The sequence below is a fragment of the Sorex araneus genome, chromosome 1, assembly GCF_027595985.1.
Source record: "Sorex araneus isolate mSorAra2 chromosome 1, mSorAra2.pri, whole genome shotgun sequence".
In the NCBI taxonomy this organism is placed as follows: domain Eukaryota; kingdom Metazoa; phylum Chordata; class Mammalia; order Eulipotyphla; family Soricidae; genus Sorex; species Sorex araneus.
The window spans coordinates 427423149-427441034 of NC_073302.1; the positions used below are offsets into that span (position 1 = coordinate 427423149).

Sequence of the window (17886 nt, forward strand, 5' to 3'; positions counted from 1 at the left end):
ATTGTTGTGATCCTTGTGTGTGTCCTCGCTGCAGGCCGCCGTCCCAGCAAGGCCCAGGGCCAGGCACTTGGTGGTCCTGTGAGCCGCAGGCTGGGAAGAAGCTGTGACCTCAGGCCCGACCCTGCTGGGGAGGGAGGGGGACGCTGTGTTCCCAGGGCTGTCCTCAGGCCGCTGGGGGCCATTCCCCTTCAGCCTGGACGAAGATCTTCTCCAAATTAGGGTTCCAACCGAGCGCTGACTCAGAAGGAATGCCGCACACCCGGTGGGCGGGGGCCAATGGGCCAACCCAGAGACCTCTCCGGCCGCAACCCGCCTGGGTCAGCCCTGGGCCTGTCCCTCCCCTCCCTCAGCCTGACACCGCTCAGTTCTCCTCCTGACGGCCTCTAACTAGTCCCCTGGCCCAGCAGCCTCTAACTAGTCTCCAAGCCCAGCAGCCTCTACTAGTCTGCCTATCAGCAACCTCTAACTAGTCCCCTGGCCCAGCAGCCTCTAACTAGTCCTCCGGCCCAGCAGCCTCTAACTAGTCTCCTAGCCCAGCAACTTCTAACTAGTCCCCTGGCTCAGCAGTCTCTAACTAGTCCCTGACCCGACAATCTCTAACTTGTGCCCCGGCCCAACAGCCTCTAACTAGTCTTCCCACCAGCAACCTCTACTTAGTCCCCCAGCCCAGCAGCCTCTAACTAGTCTCCCAGCCCAGAAGCCTCTAACTAGTCCACCCACCAGCAACCTCTAACTAGTCCCCCAGCCCAGCAGCCTCCAACTAGTCTCCTGGCCCAGCAACCTCTAACTAGTCACTCGGCCCAGCAGCCCTTAACTTGTCCACCAGCTCCTAACTAGCCCTCTGGCCCACGAGCCTCGAACTGGTCCACCAGCCTCTAGTCTCCCTGCCCCACAGCCTGCTCTAATGAGGCATCCTCACAGCGGCCAGGGGCTCTCACGGTGCAGCCCTCTGCAATTCCCCAATATTCCCCCCAGGGCCCTACTGCCCTAAGGCACATCTCTGGCTGCAATGGCCACCCTGATGAACAAGCATTTCTCTCTCCAAGGGTTCATCTGCCTTCCCCCCAGACTGACTCTCCCACACTGCCTCCACCATCAGTCTGAGCCTCCCCGCCCCATGCTGGAAGATCCAACACAGACAGCTGTGCTGAGTAAAGGAACGAGCAGTGGTGGGCAAAGCAGATTCTACGACAGAACCCCTGACTCTAGACACCCCGCCAGACATTTCAGCCCCTGCAGGGGGAACGGCTAGAAAACGCATCACCCCTGGATCCCATCCCCGTTCCACTCAGTAGTTGGCCTTTACTGGCTCTTGAGTCTTGCCCGCCAAGACCCCTCCATGACCACTTTTCACTGTAGTCCTGCCTCTCCCCAGTCTCCCAGAAGCTCCTGTAGGACAGAAGCCACCTTTCCTGTTTGGTGAGCTCCGGCTCTGATCAGAGCCACCCCAGACCTCAGTCTACTTCCAGAGACGGCCACTGGGGGCAGTGCTGTCGTTTCCAGCCGCCCGTGTCTCTCCCCCTCCCTCCCCTCCCAGCCCCTGAACGGAGCCTTTTCCTGCAGTTAGCGCTCCCCCAACCCGTGCGTGTTGATGTGCTACAGCTGTGTATGGCCCCAGGTGCTGAGCATTTCTGGGCTCCAACTCCCTTAACACCAACAGCCCTCTGATACTTTCAGCAGTGAGTCCCAAATTGCCTCCCCGTAGGAGGAACAAACCAGATGTGTCCCAATCACGAGCCTATCATCCACACACACACACACACACACCCAGACCAGACTATCTGGGTGTTTCAGGCTCTCTACACTCACAAACCACAAGCCAGAAACAGGGGTGCCTTCTACAGGGGGTGAGGAAGAGTCAGAGGGATAGCAGAGCAGGTAAGGCACTTGCCTTGCATCTGCATGGTCCAGGCTTCAATTCCCCGTACCACATAGGGTCTCCTGAGCACTGCCAAGAGCGATCCCTGAGTGCAGAGTCAGGAGTCAGCCCTGAGTACTGCTTGGCTGTGGCTCTCAAAACCTACATAAATAAACAATAAATTAAAAGGGGGAAAGAGAGAGTGGATCTGCCATCTTCAAGAGATTCATATCAGAATTCACTTCCCAGGGAATGTCACTGCACACTTAGTGCAGTGCATCTAACTAGCATCTAACTGCACAGAGAAGAAAGCTAAGTCCCTAGGTCTCTACCTCATTTGCCATACATGCCCTGTCCCTGAACCAATTTGGTCCACCATGTTTCTCTCTCTCTCTCTCTCTCTCTCTCTCTCTCTCTCTCTCTCAACTCCACACCTGTGTGCTGCCCACCCCCAACCCTAACGCATAGCCTCCTTGGATCTTTGCACACAGCAGGGATACAGATATCATCCTCTCTTTAAAAATCCTGCATGTGGGGGGACCCGGGAGCTAGCTCAAAAGGCAAGTGAGCTTTGCATGAGCGATGCTCTTGTTCCATCTACCACCTCCTGATCCTTGTAAACAACCAGCACTGGGCAGCTGTTGCTTCCCCACACCCCCACCAATACTGCAGTGACTTTGGGATAATTTCCAGAGTCTTTAGCTTTTCTTCAAGTGCGCAATACTTTAGTTACTAAGCCTCTGCAGATGCTCTTCCTCTTGCCTTCGTTGAGCGTCCCCCACCTTTCACGGGTTAGTTACACGTCGTTGAAGCTTCCACGTACCCGCTCGCAGTGCCTAGTTCACTGGACTCTCTTAACTCACTGGGATCCCCATCAACTCGTTCATGCCTTATTTAGGAAACATGTCCCTCTGTTAACTCTGTGCCACTGCTACCTTCTTATACCCATGCTTCCCGTCCGAACTTCGCCTTGGAGATCTGGAAGCTTTCTTTGTGAGGAGAGTGGTTCTTGGCGCCCGCAGCAACAGACGCGCCTTTGGGCTCACCGAGATCCCACTTTCCCAAGCGAGCCCTCGGTGTCGCGCGGGCTTCTGGGAATTGTAGTCGGGCAGCGTGGAGATTCCTTACGGCGCAGGCGTAGTCGCGTGGCGAGCGGCCCGCGGCCAGTGCGCATGTGCCGGGAGGCGTGCCGGCGACACTGCGCATCCCCCGGCAGGAGGCGGGGCGCGGCCGCGGCGGCGTCAGGGCTCGCGGGGGTGGTGGACGCTGAGCTCGGCGCTGCTGCTGCTGCTACTGCTGCTGCGACCATGGCGGGGAGGGGCAAGCTCATCGCGGTGATCGGGGACGAGGACACGGTGACTGGCTTCCTGCTCGGGGGCATCGGGGAGCTGAACAAGAACCGCCACCCGAACTTCCTGGTGGTGGAGAAGGACACCACCATCAATGAGATCGAGGACACGTTCCGGTAAACGGCGACCCGGGCCCGGGACGCGGGGAGCGGGCGGCCCCGGGGGCCCGGGCCTGCCTGCCTGCGCTGGGCCCCGGACCCCCGCCCCGGCGCTCCAAGTTCCCTCCACTCCGGCGTCCCGCAGCTTCCCCCTCACATGACCGTGTAGCCCGGCAAGAAGGGGAACAGGGCTGGTGACGGGCCCCGCGGTCACTGCGCGGCAGGAGCGCCCGGCGGGCCCCGCGCCCCTCCACAGCCCTCACCTTCCCGGCCCTGGCCCTCTCCTCCCCTGCCCTCACCTCCTGGCCCTCACCTCCCCTACCCTGGCCCTCACCTTCCCTGCCCTGACCCTCACCTCCCTGCCCCTCACCTCCTGGCTCTCATCTTCTGGCCTCTCCTCCCTGCCCCTCACCTCCCTGCCCCTCACCTCCCTGCCCCTCACCTCGCTGCCCCTCACTTCCTGCCCCTCACCTCCTGCCCCTCTCCTCCCTGCCTGTCACCTCCTGCCCCTCTCTTCCCTGCCTGTCACCTCTTGCCCCTCTCCTCCCTGCCCCTCACCTCCTGCCCCTCTCCTCCCTGCCCCTAACCTCCTGCTCCTCACCTCCCTGTCTCTAACCTCCTGGCAGTTACCTCCTTGCTCCTCACCTCCTGCCCCTCACCTCCCTGCCTCTCACCTCCTGCCCTTCACCTCCCTGCCCCTCACCTCCTGGCACTCACCTCCCTGCCCCTCACCTCCTGCCCCTCCCCTCCCTATTCCTAACGTCCTGCCCCTCCCCTCCCTGCCCCTAACCTCCTGGCCCTCAACTTCCCACTCCTTAGCCCTTGGTCCTTCACCTTTCTAGCCCTCACCTCCCCAGCCCTCACCTCCTGCCCTCACCTCCCTGGCCCTCACCTCCTGCCCCTCACCTCCCTGGCACTCACCTCCCTGGCCCTCACCTGCTGTCTCCCACCTCCACAGCCAGCACTTCTCCGGCCCTCACCTCTTTCTCCAGCCTCCCAGTTCCCCTTGGGACTGGCCACCGCCCAGCACTGCTGACCCCTAGCTCTTATGAGCTGCACCCCTGGGGGCCCTCAAGATCCCCTGGGAGGCCAGCTCGCTGGTACACTCTCCCTCTCCCTGCAGGGGAACGGGAAGGGCTCCTATTCCCTCCGCAGGTGAGGGGAGAGCTCGGGGTGGGAGATAAGCTCGCAGCAGCTGGCCAGGCTTCCGTTCCTGGAGCCCCACCAGAGGGACACCTGAGCCTTATCGAGTGTGGCCCGAAAACAAGAGTGGGGAATCTCAGAGGTTCCAGTCTCGGCACTTGGCGGTGGGGTGCAGGGTGGGCATTTGAGCCCTCCCACCTGTGAGGCCAGGCCTGCCGAGACCTTGTCCTTCCTGGACATCTTGCTGCCCGAGAGTGAGTGGTAGTGCCCAGGCACGCCCCTTAGTCAGGTGGTGCCCCGGACTTGAGCTGTGGAGCCCCCTGCTCTCCTTTCTTCCCCTGCCGCTGAAGGGCTCCTGTGTCGTCTCAGGAACAAGCCGCTCTCGGCTGTTTCCCCCTAAACAGCCCCGCCCTCGCCCCGTGGGCTCACCAGGACCGGTTCCCACTGGCCCTGGGCTGGGAGGCGCCCCTCGGCAGTCTGGTCAGGTGACCAGGGCCCTGGGAGGACAGATTTTGCACCATGAGTGGCCACATAGCGGCCTTGAGTGACGGTACAGCAGGTCGAGTGCTTGCCTTGCACGTGACCGACCCATGTGCGCCACACATAATGGTCCCCCGGTTACACCGTCAGGAGTGATGTCAGTGCAGAGCCAGGAGTCAGCCCTGAGCACTGCCAGGTGTGGCCGAAGACTTAAACAAAACAGTGGCCGTGTTTCCAATCCGAATTGGAAATCATTCTGAATGAATGAATGAAGGGGTGGGGGTGGGGGTGCTCACAGGAAAGAGCCTTGTGCCAGCGTCAGCCCGAGTGGGAAGTCTGTTTTAACTCTTCCCGCCGCCTCACGCCCAGCTTCCCCTCTCATCCATCCCCCCTTGCCTCTGCATAGGCCTTGGTGGTCTCATCAGACCCCTACTTTGGGAGCCAGGGCTTGGATTTGGGGACTACACCCGGTGGTGCTTAGGGACCATCCCCTCAGTGCTGGGGGTCACTGCATTGGTGCTTGCTTGGGGGACCAGGCAGTGCCAGGGATCAAACCCAGGTCTCATCCATGCAAGGCCTTTGCTCCAGCCCGGTGAACTGTGTCTGCAGACCCTGTAGATTCTCACCCCCTCCCTCTCCGGCCCCACAGCGGCATGTCACAACACTGCCGCCGCCCGGTCTCCGGCTCTTTTGAAGTTCCAAGAACTTCCAAGCAGGGGGACTTGATGTCCACCGTGGCTCTTGGCTTATTTATTTATTTATTTATTTGCTTTTTGGGTCACACCTGGCAATGCACAGGGGTTACTCCTGGCTCTGCACTCAGGAATTACTCCTGCCGGTGCTCAGGGGACCATATGGGATGCTGGGAATCGAACCCGGGTCGGCCGCGTGCAAGGCAAGCGCCCTACCCACTGTGCTATCGCTCCAGCCCTGGCTTATTTATATTTTTTAACTCAGAGGATCAGATCCAGGACCTCACATTCCCAAGGCATGAACACTGTTGTTGAGCCACCGCACAGCCTTCTGCGGTCCTTACCACTTAAATGTATCCTGGCTATCCCTGTCAGTGCTCAGAGCCTGCTCACAGAACATTGCTCAGAAGTCACTCCCAGTGATGTGGGGGGAGCATGTGGTTCCAGGGATGGAACCCAGGGCTCCCACGTGTTAAGCACGCATGCACACTAACTCTTGAGTCATCCCCCTGGGTCCTTTTCCTTTCCCTTTGTTGCAGTGCTTGTGATTTCTGGTGGAATCTGTCTGTCTGTCTCTCCTCTCTCCCCACCCCTCTCTCTCTCACACACACACACAGACTCAGTTGAGGCCCTTAACTTTTGGGATTTTTTTTTTTTTTTTTTTTTTTGCCAAATCTGGCAGTGTTCAAGGGCTTGCTCCTGGCTCTGTGCTCAGGGATCACTGCTGGCTGGCTCTGGGGACCATACACAGTGCCAGGGATCAATCTCAGGGTGGCCACTGGAAAGGCCAGCACTGTACCAGCTGTACCAGGGCTGCACCTCCGTTTGTTTATTTTTTTGTTTTGGGGCCACCCCCGGTGGTACTTGGGGGCCCCTCCTGTTCTTGCGGGGCTCTCCCAGCAGTGTGCGGGGCGCCGTGAGGTGCCGGGATCGAAGCCTGTGCTCGGGCGTGTCGTGCCATCCCTGGGCTCAGAGGAAGTTCATTTTGGACGGGAAGCTTTCTCCTCCCGGCCCCTGCCGCGGGACTGAGCAGCCCTGGTCTTCCCCACCCTCCTCTCCCCGCAGGCAGTTCCTGAACCGGGATGACATCGGCATCATCCTCATCAACCAGTACATCGCCGAGATGGTGCGGCACGCACTGGACGCGCACCAGCGCTCCATCCCCGCTGTGCTCGAGATCCCGTCCAAGGAGCACCCTTACGACGCGGCCAAGGACTCCATCCTGCGCAGGGCCCGGGGCATGTTCACGGCCGAGGACCTGCGCTAGGGGCTCCCCGCGGCTCGCCCACCCTCCCTCCTCCCGGCCACCGGCCTCTGGCTTCCACGTCCCTGCCCTCCCTGCTCCACCGAGAGACCAGATGGGGTGCCTGCAGGTTTCTGGGGGCGGCGCTGCCATTAAAATCCAGGCTACTGAGGGACGGGAGGCCTGTCTTCTCTCTCCCTCCCTCCTCTCCGTGCTCTTGGCTCACTGTCAGCCTTGATGTGAAATCACTGTCTTTGTGCCGCTCTGAACTCAGGCTGGGTGCTGGAAAGGCCCGTGCGGGCAGGAGGGGGCTGTGGCGGCCCCCAGATGGTCAGCACTGGGCTAGAGGGATAGCACAGCCGGAAAGCTGTTTGCATTGTGTGTGGCCGATCCCCGACATCCCATATGGTCCCCCAAACCCCTCCAGAAGAGATCCCTGATCCATTGTGGCCCAAACCCTCACCCCCACCACCAAAAACAATCTGAGCAGGGTTGGACCCAAGCAGAGAAGCGGTGGGCCAGGAAGGTGGGGGCCCTTGCTCAAGGATCCTTCCCCTAAAGCAGAGAGGAGGGAGGGCTAGAGTGATAGCACATCAAGGGAAGGTGTTTGCCTTGCACGTGGCTGACATGGGTTCGATTCCCAGCATTCCATATGGTCCCCTGAGCACCGGAGTACTTCCTGAGTACAGAGCCAGGAGTAACCCCTGTGCATCGCCGGGTGTGACCCAAAAAGCAAAAAAAAAAAAAAAGGGAGAGAGGAAGGAGTATGGGGGCAGGGCAGGCCCTTCACACCCCCCCCCCCCCCCCGCACTCTGGGCTACTTTGGGCTGGGAAGGGGCCGGATTGTAGGACTCGGAAGCTGAGTGCTGGAATCCGGGCACCGGGGGTCCTAGAGCCAGGTTCGTGCAGGAGATGTGGGGTTCAGAGTTGGGCTCGTGGCCCCAGGGCTGAGGCTGGCTCAGGGAGTGAGGCCTGTGAGGCGGCAGCGGGCAGGGCAGTGAGCCCCCCTGGCCCTGTGTGAGGTGGGGCTGGTTGCTGGGTGACGGGCCACCCACCTGCTGCCTGCCCTGTGCCCGCGGGGCTGCCCACTGCAAGCAGGCCCTGCTCCTGCCGCCATGGCGCGCGTGCTCTTCATGGATACCGTGCGGCAGAACTTCTGGAAGGAAGAATACCAGAAGGAGAAGGCCTCGCGCTGTGACTGGTACCGCAAGTACGGGCCGATGGTGAAGGCCAGGCAGAAGGCCCGGGCCGCGGCCCGCCTGCCCCTGCGGCTGCCCGTCCTACCCCCCCAAAAGCCCCCATCCCCCTCCCCTGCTCCCAAAGCTGCGCCCGAGAAGGTGCCCAGTGCGGTGCAGGCGGCTCCTCCTCTGCAGTCGGAGATGCGGCCCGTGCCGCCGGCCGTCAGGGCCCTGCTGTACGAAGGCATCTCCCACGACAACCAGGGCCGCCGCCTCTACCTCAGCACCCGGAGCCAGGAGCTGCCGGAGAGGCGCTACCACTTACCCATCACCACCAGCTTCACGTACGGCTGGCAGCTGGGTGAGCCCCAACCCTCCGGGGAGGTGCCCTCCCTGATTCTCAGGGGGTACTATTCTTGGGGTGGGGGCGGGGTGCGTTCTAAAGAGCAAGGAAAGGCCCAACAGGGACAAGGTTCGTTCCTGGTGGGGCTAAGTAGGGATTTCCACACCCCCCCCCCCCGTCGCCGAGAGGTGGGGTGCAGGGTTCTGGCACTGCTTTGGATGGGATTGTCCACACGTCCTCCCCAGCTGGGAATTTTCATTCAAAAGCTAAATGACAGGGAGATTTTTGTCTTCACCGCGAAGGGAAGCTGCTGGGGTGGGGGTAGGGGGCCCCATGTGGGAACCCAGGGTTTGATTCCCTAGCATGACAGGCCCCCCCCCTAAGTGGTCCTGGGAATGAGATGCTGCAAAATAAAATAACCTTGTGGCCAGGACTGTGACTCAGTGGGGCCTGTGCCTCGCCTAGTTCACCCCACACGCAGGATCACTGAGTATAGCCCTTGCGGCCGCTGAGCCTATTGGGTGTGACCCCTTCAGTAATAACCCAGGCAGGGACTGAACTCAGTGGCAGGCACATACATGCACATGCTTTGCCTGGGTTTTTGGTTTTTTTGTTTTGTTTCTGGGCCACACTCAAGAGATGCTCAGGGGTTACTCCTGGCTCTGTACCCAGAACTTACTCCTGGCAGTGCTCCAGGGACCATAAGGGATGTGAGGGATTGAACTCAGGTTGGCCACCTGCAAAGCAAATGCCCCACCCGCTGGACTATCGCTTCGGCCAAGGCCATGGTTTTGGCTCCTGACACTACACATCGAAATAACCACTCTGAACCAAAGCCAGATGGTGAGAGTTGAGGTGCAATTCAAAGTTCTGAGGCTCGGGCACTCCAGGTGCTGGGGGCTGATGGGAAGGAGGCCTGAGCAGCGGTGGGGGGAGGTGGGGGGCTCTGCTCTTCCTCTGCAGGACTGTCTGTGGGTGGTTTGAGGGTAGGCAGGGAGCAGAATGTGGGGGGCCTTAGGGGCTTTCACAGGAGCAAGGCTGTGCGGATCACATGGATCATGTGTCTCTGCTGGCTGGGGTATGCAGCAGCAGAAGCAGGTGGCTGGGGTAAACAGGGTTTTACCTGAAAAGCATCCCCACACGTTCCCTTGTGGGTGGACTGTGTAAAGGCACTTTGCCACATGCAGGCAGCAGTCCCTGAGATGGTAGGTGAGAGGTCGGTGGGCGTGTCTGTGGCTGGGTGTTGACAACGGTCCCCCCTCGGGCCACCAGCTCAGGACCTCACACACCCACTCTTCAGAAGCACTTTTATTTCTTCCCCAGTAACACAGTGGGCCAGACCAGGTGGGTTCCTGGGGCCAGGGTGTCCTGCCGGACGCCCCATCTCAGGAACCCATTTCCTGCCCCTGCGTCTTTCCCTAGGCCCGGTAGAGAAGCGTGAGAAGATCTCCTGCAAGATGTGCCGCCTCGAGTCGTTCTTCCGCAAGAACGGGGCGTTTGCCTTTCTCGATCCCCAAGACCTGGCCCTCTGACGGGCTGGCGGGAAGGAATAACACTGTGCTGGGGAGAAGCTGTGTGTGTGTGATGACCTCATCTTTGTGTGTGTGTGAGTAATGACCTCTTCAGGTGTTTCTTTGGAGAGCCCCCATCTCTTTCTGAGGATCCAGCAGTTCCGTGTGTGTGTGTGTGTGTGTGTGTCTGTGTCTGTGTGTCTGTGTGTGATGACCTCATCTTCGTGTGTGTGTGTGAGTAATGACCTCTTCAGGTGTTTCTTTGGAGAGCCCCCATCTCTTTCTGAGGATCCAGCAGTTCAGGCTCCGAGGTGCTGGAGGGGCAGAGTAGCTGCTGGAAGTTCTGAGTGTTCCTGTGGAGTGAGCAGCCGGTCATCCCAGAAGCCAGGGAAAGAGGATCCCCAACACACACACACACACACACACACACACACACACACACACACACACACACACACACACACACACACACACACACACACACACACACACACACACACACACACACACACACACACACACGCACAAACACAAACACAAACAAGCCTCACCTGGCTCCCTGCGTCCACAGCCGCCTGGTCCTCTCCAAGTGCACCTGTTGGAGCTGTTCCCGCAGTGCTCGCCGCTGCCCGGCGGCGTCCTCCTGGGGGGCACACCGAGGAGAGGGAGATCTGCTGCTGAGCGGACCCGGCGCGCGCCCCGCGGCTGCGGAGCGTCCAGCAGGGGGCAGCATCGAGCAGGGCGTGGGTGGCGCGCCCTTCCCAGGCGTGATCCGGGGACACCCCCGCCCCCAGGGGTGAGAATGGCCTGTGTGTGTGTGTGATGCTGTGGGTGGGTGTGAGATGGCGTGTGGGTCGGTGTGTGATTGTGAGTGTGCGTGTGTGATTGTATGATTGTGTGTGTGTATGTGTGATGGCCTGTGTGTGTGTGATGGTGTGTGTGCGCGCGCGCACCTGTAGCGGGAGCTGCGCCTGCTGAAGCGGAGGCCCCAGGGGGTGCACCCTGCAGCGGCGGTTCCTGGCGATGCGCAGTCCTTCCAGGACCTGGTGCGGGGGTTGCCGTGAGCCGCTGCCCGCCGGGCCTCCCCGGCCCGCCCTGCCCCGCCCGCTGCCCGCCCGCGCCGTCACGCACCCGCAGCCGCTGCTGCTCGCGCTCGCGCCCTCGCCGGCGCCGGGCCGCGCGGTGCAGCTCCAGCAGCCGCTGCAGGGCCGACTCCTGCTGCGCGGCGCTCACGCCCGGGGCCCGGGTCCACGCGGCTCGCGGGGCTCGGGGGGGCTCGGGGGCGCCGGCCTCGCCGCCCTCCTCCCGCGCCGGGCTTCCTGCCGACTCCGGGCCCTCCCGCAGCTCCGAGTCCCCTGCTCTGCGGGCCGCCCGCGTCGCGGCGCCTGGACACCGGGCGGAATGGGGGCCCCCAGCCCCCTCCTGCGCAGGGCCCGGTTCTTGGCCCGGCAGCAGCGGCGGGGTGGTCCTTCCCCGGGGGCCAGGGCTCTCCCTTCCCCCCGGCTGCGGCGTCCGCTCCCCCGGGGAGCTGCCCGAGTGCCCCCGAGTGTCCAGGCTGTCGCCTTCCTCCTGGGCCCGTGAGGCTCGGCCCCCCGAAGACAGACTCTCCTCCTGTCCCTGCGGGGTCGGCTCCGGGAGGGCCCCTGTCCTCGGGCTCTCACCCCGGGGGTCCTCCCCGCTCTGACCTCCGGACACCTCTCCCCTCGGCCTCTCGGGGGTCTCTTCCCGAGGCTGCGCCGCCTTCTGGCGCTGAGGACCCTCAATCCTCAGCAGTTTCTCAAGCTCTGCCAGCTCCCGGCCCCGTTCCCCGTACAGCACCCAGCCTGGGCCTCGGGGTTCAGGCAGGCCGGAGGTTCCCTGGGCGCTCGGGGTCACCACCCCTGCTTCACCCCTCTCTCCCCTCGGGGTCAGGTCCTGGAAAGAAACAGCGGCGTTGTCCCTGGCTTGTGAGTGGACCCCCACTTTGCAGGGTCCCCCCCCTCCCCACGATGGCAGGAAGTGACCTGTCTCCCCCAGCAGCCTCCCACCAGGTGGGCAAGCCACTCTTGTCCTGGGGACCCCGAGCACCTTGACTGTGAGCTCTGAGCCTCCTGGTTCCCCTGAGATGCCTCTGCTGCCAGTCCTCAGCTCTGGAAAAGGGACTGAGGGAGACAGACCCAAGTGGGTGTGTGGGGGGAGGGCTGAGCATGCCCCTTCACACATCCCACCATAGCTCCCCAAACCAAGCCTAGGAGCCTCCACCACACTCAGGGAGGTGGCCTGGGGGGTGCCCTGGGGGCTTGAACTTGAAGGTGGCCAGAGGTCATCATCATTCCAGTCCCCTGGGGCAGGCCTCTCTAGACACTTTCACTTTATCCTGGGGTGCCCCTGCAGACCCAGAGAGAAGCCTGCTGTGCCCCGGCTGTGATGTTGCCTAGGAAACTCCCCCCAGGGGCCAGGAAGGCACAAAGGGCTGGAGCCTAAGTCTGGCTCAGTGCCCCCATCGGATCCCTGATGGGGAGCCCCCCCCAAAAAAGAAAAGAAAATCCTCTTTAGGATCAAGTGACATCATGATATCCAGTACGGTAAACCACAGCATCTGAAAGGGGGAGGAAAAGGGCTGGAGCAATAGCACAGAGGGTAGGGCGTTTGCCTTGCAAGCGGCCGACTCCGGTTCAATTCCCAGCATCCCACATGGTCCCCTGAGCACTGCCAGGAGTGATTCCTGAGTGCAGAGCCAGGAGTAACCCCTGTGCATTGCCGGGTGTGACCCAAAAACTAAAAAATAAATAAAAGGGGCAGGAAGGAAAAGGAAATAGGGGCCAGAGCCAGAGCACAGTGGGCGGGGCGCTGGCCTTGCACACGGCCCACCTGGGCTCAATCCCCAGCACCCTGTAGGGTCCCCTGAGTGCACCAGGAGTGATCCCTAAGCACAGAGCTAGAAGTAAACCCTGAGCACTGCCCGATGTGGCCCCCCAAAGAGGAAAAGAGATAGTACCTGTCATAGAGGCAGGCCAGGGAGCCGGAAGGAAAATTGTGATATTGGTGGAGAGAAGTGAGAGACTGATGTTTGAACATTATAAAACTGAAGCAATCATGAATAATTTTGTTATTCTGTAATTCATGATCCAATTAAGAAATATTTTTAATGAGAGAAAAATCCCCATTATTCTTTTTTGTTTGTTTGCCTTCTTCTGATGGTAAAAATTACATTCTAATTCAAGATATTAAATTGTAGGCCAGAGCCTGGCCTAAATGAAGTGCCCAAGTCTTTGTAAAGGACAATAAGCAATTTAAAAAAAAGGGACTGGAGCATAGTACAGCGGGTAGGGTGTTTGCCTTGCACGTGGCCGACCCAGGTTTGATTCCTGGCATCCCATATGGTCCTCTGAGCACTGCCAGGGTGACTCCTGAGTGCAGAGCCAGGAGTAACCCCTGTGCATTATTAGGTGTGACCCCCCAAAAAAAGGGGGGGCTGGAGCGATAGCACAGCGGGTAGGGCGTTTGCCTTACACTCGGCCAACCCAGTTTCGATCCCCAGCATCCCATATAGTCCCCTGAGCACTGCCAGGGGTGATTCCTAAGTGCAGAGCCAGGAGTGACCCCTGTGCACCGCCAGTTGTGACCCAAAAAGCAAAAAAAAAAAAAAAGGAGCGGGTGTCACTCCAGCCTGGCCGAAGTGCAGGAGGACATTTGTCTTGCACACCCTGAACTGTGTGCACAGAACCAGCCAAGGTGCGGGGTGCAGGACTCATATCTTGCACAAAGACAAACCCTGCACAGGCACCAGCCTCGCGGCCCTTTAGAACAGGAGCCCCAGGCCTGTTCTCGTGAAGAGAAGGCTGTGAAGAGTTTCTGAGCAAAGGTACTGAGAAGACGCCTCAGCCTTTAGATTTATGTGCCATCACGTGTGACAGTGACCTCACACCCCCGTCCCTTGTTCTTGGGGGCTGCCGTCCCCCGACGCCCAAGAAACCTGGAGAGACTTCTGTGTCCCTCAGGAAAGCTTCTCAGGCGTGGCCTCCTCTCTCCCGTGGAGCAGCCCCCAGCTGCCGGGAGCCCCTGAAGCCTGTGACTCCTTTGGTCTCTCTTGCCCGAGCGCCTCAGGAAAGGGGGCCAGGGCTGGGGGCCACATCTCTCTAGGCCGTACAAGCCCAGGGTCCGGCGTGAAGATGGCAATAAATAAGTGACATGGAGCAAGCATCTCATCCCTGACCCTGGGCAGCCAGGGACAGTCCCTCTGGGGACGCTCCTCCCCTCAAACTCCAGTTTAGCTTCTGTGTCCTGAGACAGCGGACGCCAATGGAAAGGTGTTAGAGAATGATGGGGGTGCTGGAGCGACAGTACAGCGGGTTGGGCACTTGTCTTGCACGCAGCCGAACTGCAGCTGACCTGGGTTCGATCCCCGGCATCCCATACGGTCCCCCAAGCACCGCCAGGAGTAATTCCTGAGTGCAGAGCCAGGAGGAACCCCTGAGCATCGCCGGGTGTGACCCAAAAAGCAAAATAAATAAATAAAAAGTAAAGGGGGTGTTAATAAAAGAATAAGAGAAAAGAAAAAATAAGAGTGGGGGGAGGACTGGATATTGAGGCTGGACAGCTGGACATTGGGCTGAGCTCAGCCTTCTCTTTCTGCCACCCCGACCCGGGCCTCCTGCACTTGGCTGCCCGGCTCTAGTCGGCATACCAGGTGTGGGCACTGCAGGCCGGCTCGCCCGTCTTGTGTCACTTCCGGTTTCTCCAGCATCTGCGCACTGGCCCCTGCAGGGATGCCACGGCAGCCTCAGAGGTGCCCTGGGCATATGACAGAGGTGCCCTGGGCATATGAGGGGGCCGAGCGGTCTCCGCCCATCTCTCAGGCCCCACCCACAGCTGGATCCCAGCAGCGGGAGAGAGCTTGCGTGCGTGCGTGCGTGCGTGCGTGCGTGCGTGTGTGTGTGTGTGTGTGTGTGTGTGTGTGTGTTTCAGGGACTTTAAGGCTACAGATAAGTGAGGGACTAAGAGGGGCCCTGGGGCAGGTTCTGGAAGGAGACAGGGAGCAGCGTGTCTGCAGAACCCCGGGAGGGAGACTCACCCCTCTGGAAACGGACAGCCATGGCTCGGGGAGTCCGCGGCTTGTGGCGAGGGGCGCAGCCCAGAACTCTGGAAGGGGTTGGGGCAGGGGGGCTTGTCCACTGTGTCCTGCTGCCGTCTGGCGGGCACCGTCTCGGGTGGTCCTGATGCCTCCCCACCCCACGCCTATGCTCGGGAATGTGATCTCCTCCCGCCCACCCAGCAGGAGCTGGGAAGTGGGTCCCGGCTGCCCCCTGGAGCCCTGCTGTCTGGCCGGCCATGAGGGCTGGGCTTCCTGGGTGCTCCCCACCGACACGCCCGTCCTCCTGGGTGGGGAGAGGCCTGTGGCTGGCGCTGCTCTGGGTCCCAGGCTCAGGCCGCTCCCGGCCTACCCGCCTTGCTCGCTGCAGCTGTGGCTCACGCCTCGGACTCCCGCAAGTTGGTGTAACCCTGAGAACGTTCATTGTGGGGGTGTGTGACAGCACCCCTGGAAGGAGCTGGCCTGGGGACAGGGCAGTGCCGCCCTGTGACACTGGATGAGCCCAGTGGCCCCCGCAGCTGAGCACTGCCTCGTGCTGCCACTGCAGACACAGGCTGGCAGCGTAGACCCTGTCCCCTGGGGTCCCCGTCCATCTGGGGCCCCCTCCACCTGGTCCCTACCCCCCAGATCCCTTCCACCTGGATCCTGTCTATCTGCCTCCAAAGCCCACACCCCTCGTGCCCCCACGCACCCCACTCACCCGCTCAGGCCCCCCGACTGTGCTCCCGGGAGGCTCGTCCCACCAGCTCCGCACACCCCGGCCCCAGAGACTGGAAGAGTGGGCCTGGGGGGGCCAGAAGAGGCCCAAGCCAGCCCCGGTCAGTAGCTCCAAGTCCCACAGAAGCTGCAGAAAGATGGGGTGCAAGGCGTGAGGGGCTGCCCCGCTCTCTCTCTCCCCCTGCACCCCCTCAGCCGGCCCCTACCTGCTCCTGGGCCCAGCGGCTCTGCTCCATGGCCAGCAGCGTGATGGGCAGCTCCAGGCCCGGGGGACAGGCCCGGCTCTCCGGCACCTGGGGAACAAGAGGGAGTGGGGCTCCCCCCGCGCCCCCCCTGCGCCGCCCACCGCCAACTTAGAGCCCAGCCTCCCTCACCTGCTGCAGTGCGGCCTGGAGCTGGCCCAGGCCCGCAGGACACCCAAAGAGGTGCTGGTACAAAGCCAGGGCCTGCTGGGCGCTGCACGGGAGCCGGAGACACCGGGGCATGCTGCCTGCTCCCTCCCCGCACGCCTCTGACATGGGAGAGCCCAGGCCACGGGCTCGGAGAGACAGAGCCTCCAGCTCAATAATTCAGGGCTGACATCCGAGCCAGGCCTGGCCGAGGCACGACTCAGCCAGGACTCTGGCCCAGACAGGGTTTCACGTCATGGAGAGTGACCCGATGAAGGGGGGCTTGCAGGCAGGCTTATTTGCAACCCCAGAATAGTGTTCATATGCCCCTGTGCATACACCCACCTGTGGTATATCCCCATGTACATATGTCATGCGCATATACTCGCATGCATGAAACACCATTTGCATACTTCTGTGTGCATATACCCCTGAACAAACACCATGTACATATAGCCGTGTGCATATCCCTGTGTGTTTACCCCTGACCGAACACAGTGTACATATACCGGTGTGCCTACGCACAATGCACACACCTGAGCACGTGCCAGCCAACATACACCCCCGTGCACACACCCAGAGCATTTACTTGGCGATCATGCTGCACGCTAATGCATGCCCAGATGGGCAGTGGGTACCAGCTGCGCACTCTGTGCCTCACACGTGTGCCAGCACAGCCCGTGAAGCAGGTGCACCCTTCCCAACCCAGGGAAGAAGTGGTTTGAGTGAAGGGGGCACTGTCCCTTCATCTGCAGGCAGCTGGCTGAGGAACAGGCCGGGGGAACTGACAGTGCCCAGGAAGTAAGGCCTCCCTGCACTCCCCTGCCCCGTCATCAGCGAAGGCCCCTCAAGAACCAGCCTCACAGCCAGAGAGGTGCAAAGACCCACGAGAGTTTTGGGGGCTGGGGAGATAGCTCAGAATTGATGCTCTGGCTTTGCATGCAGGACCCCGTTCCACCCCCCATACATGGTCTTCCCATGTGCACAACTGGGAGGGACCTCTGAGTATCAGCCACTGGGTTTGGCCCACAAACAAACAAACAAAAAACCCAAACCAGGGGCTGGGACAATAGCACAGCGGGTAGGGCGTTTGCCTTGCATGCGGTCGACCCGGGTTCTATTCCCAGCATCCCATATGGTCGCCCGAGCACCGCCAGGAGTAATTCCTGAGTGCAGAGCCAGGAGTAACCCCTGTGCATCGCTGGGTGTGACCCAAAAAGGGAAAAAAAAAAAACCTCTTGGAACCAGAGAGATAGTTACAGGAGTGAAGGCACGTGCCTCACGTGCAGCTGAGCCCGACTAGATCCCCAGCACTACCCGGCCCCCAGCACCACCAGGTGACTAGGGCATCTCCAGCACCTCCGCACTGAGCATCATCACCTCCTCGGGTCCTAGTGTTGAACCCCCAGCCCAGTTGGCCAAGAGTCACTAGGAGGGGCCTGGGCCTCGAGAGCCCCCCCAAACAAAGACACACACACACACACACACACACACACACACACACACACAAGAAAGCGCTGCCTTTAGAAAGAAACTTCCCAAAGAAATCGGTTTTGGGCCAGTGACCAGTGTGTCCACCTTGCAGGCAGGAGGCGGCGAGCTCAGTGCCCAGCACTGCCCACAGGCCGCCTGGGACCCCTGGCGGGCACCACAGCTGGGTGTGAGCCCCAAAGGCAAGGGTGCGGGTCACAGCCACAACAGCAGCAAAGGGGAGGTGAAACCCAGACTACAGGAAGTTGGGGGCTGAGAGGCAGCACGGCGGGGAGGGCGCTGGTCTTGCACATGGCTGGCCTGGGTTCAATCCTGGCACCACA

General features: G+C 60.9%; 3 protein-coding genes across 3 annotated transcripts; 2 read left to right on the forward strand and 1 right to left on the reverse strand.

Moving 5' to 3' along the window:
• The first annotated feature begins 3080 nt into the window (after nucleotides 1-3080).
• ATP6V1F (ATPase H+ transporting V1 subunit F) lies at nucleotides 3081-7038 on the forward strand. Its single transcript, XM_004608273.2, has 2 exons — nucleotides 3081-3323; nucleotides 6686-7038. Exons 1-2 carry the CDS (start codon nucleotides 3166-3168, stop codon nucleotides 6885-6887), a joined length of 360 nt encoding a protein of 119 aa, XP_004608330.1. The 5' UTR covers nucleotides 3081-3165; the 3' UTR covers nucleotides 6888-7038.
• Nucleotides 7039-7176: 138 nt separating this feature from the next.
• On the forward strand, nucleotides 7177-10062 carry ATP6V1FNB (ATP6V1F neighbor). Its single transcript, XM_012932706.2, has 2 exons — nucleotides 7177-8402; nucleotides 9807-10062. The coding sequence occupies exons 1-2, from the start codon at nucleotides 7979-7981 to the stop codon at nucleotides 9914-9916; spliced, it is 534 nt and encodes a 177-aa protein (XP_012788160.2). The 5' UTR covers nucleotides 7177-7978; the 3' UTR covers nucleotides 9917-10062.
• A 51-nt stretch (nucleotides 10063-10113) lies between these two features.
• On the reverse strand, nucleotides 10114-16168 carry LOC129402489 (collagen alpha-1(III) chain-like). Its single transcript, XM_055129243.1, has 8 exons — nucleotides 16058-16168; nucleotides 15890-15976; nucleotides 15667-15810; nucleotides 14949-14952; nucleotides 11027-12036; nucleotides 10849-10938; nucleotides 10447-10538; nucleotides 10114-10248 (listed from the first exon to the last, which is right to left on the reverse strand). The coding sequence occupies exons 1-8, from the start codon at nucleotides 16166-16168 to the stop codon at nucleotides 10146-10148; spliced, it is 1641 nt and encodes a 546-aa protein (XP_054985218.1). The 3' UTR covers nucleotides 10114-10145.
• Nucleotides 16169-17886: the final 1718 nt, after the last annotated feature.

What these genes read in the sequence shown, in the direction of transcription:
- ATP6V1F (XM_004608273.2), top strand. Translation starts at nt 3,166, where the DNA reads ATGGCGGGGAGGGGCAAGCTCATCGCGGTGATCGGGGACGAGGACACG. An exon ending in GAGATCGAGGACACGTTCCG is followed by an intron (nt 3,324 to 6,685) that starts GTAAACGGCGAC and finishes CTCTCCCCGCAG; the next exon opens with GCAGTTCCTGAACCGGGATG.
- ATP6V1FNB (XM_012932706.2), top strand. Translation starts at nt 7,979, where the DNA reads ATGGCGCGCGTGCTCTTCATGGATACCGTGCGGCAGAACTTCTGGAAG. An exon ending in CACGTACGGCTGGCAGCTGG is followed by an intron (nt 8,403 to 9,806) that starts GTGAGCCCCAAC and finishes GTCTTTCCCTAG; the next exon opens with GCCCGGTAGAGAAGCGTGAG.
- LOC129402489 (XM_055129243.1), bottom strand. Translation starts at nt 16,168, where the DNA reads ATGCCCCGGTGTCTCCGGCTCCCGTGCAGCGCCCAGCAGGCCCTGGCT. An exon ending in AGGCGCAGCTCCCGCTACAG is followed by an intron (nt 10,539 to 10,848) that starts GTGCGCGCGCGC and finishes TGTGCCCCCCAG; the next exon opens with GAGGACGCCGCCGGGCAGCG. An exon ending in CTGTGGACGCAGGGAGCCAG is followed by an intron (nt 10,249 to 10,446) that starts GTGAGGCTTGTT and finishes CTCACTCCACAG; the next exon opens with GAACACTCAGAACTTCCAGC.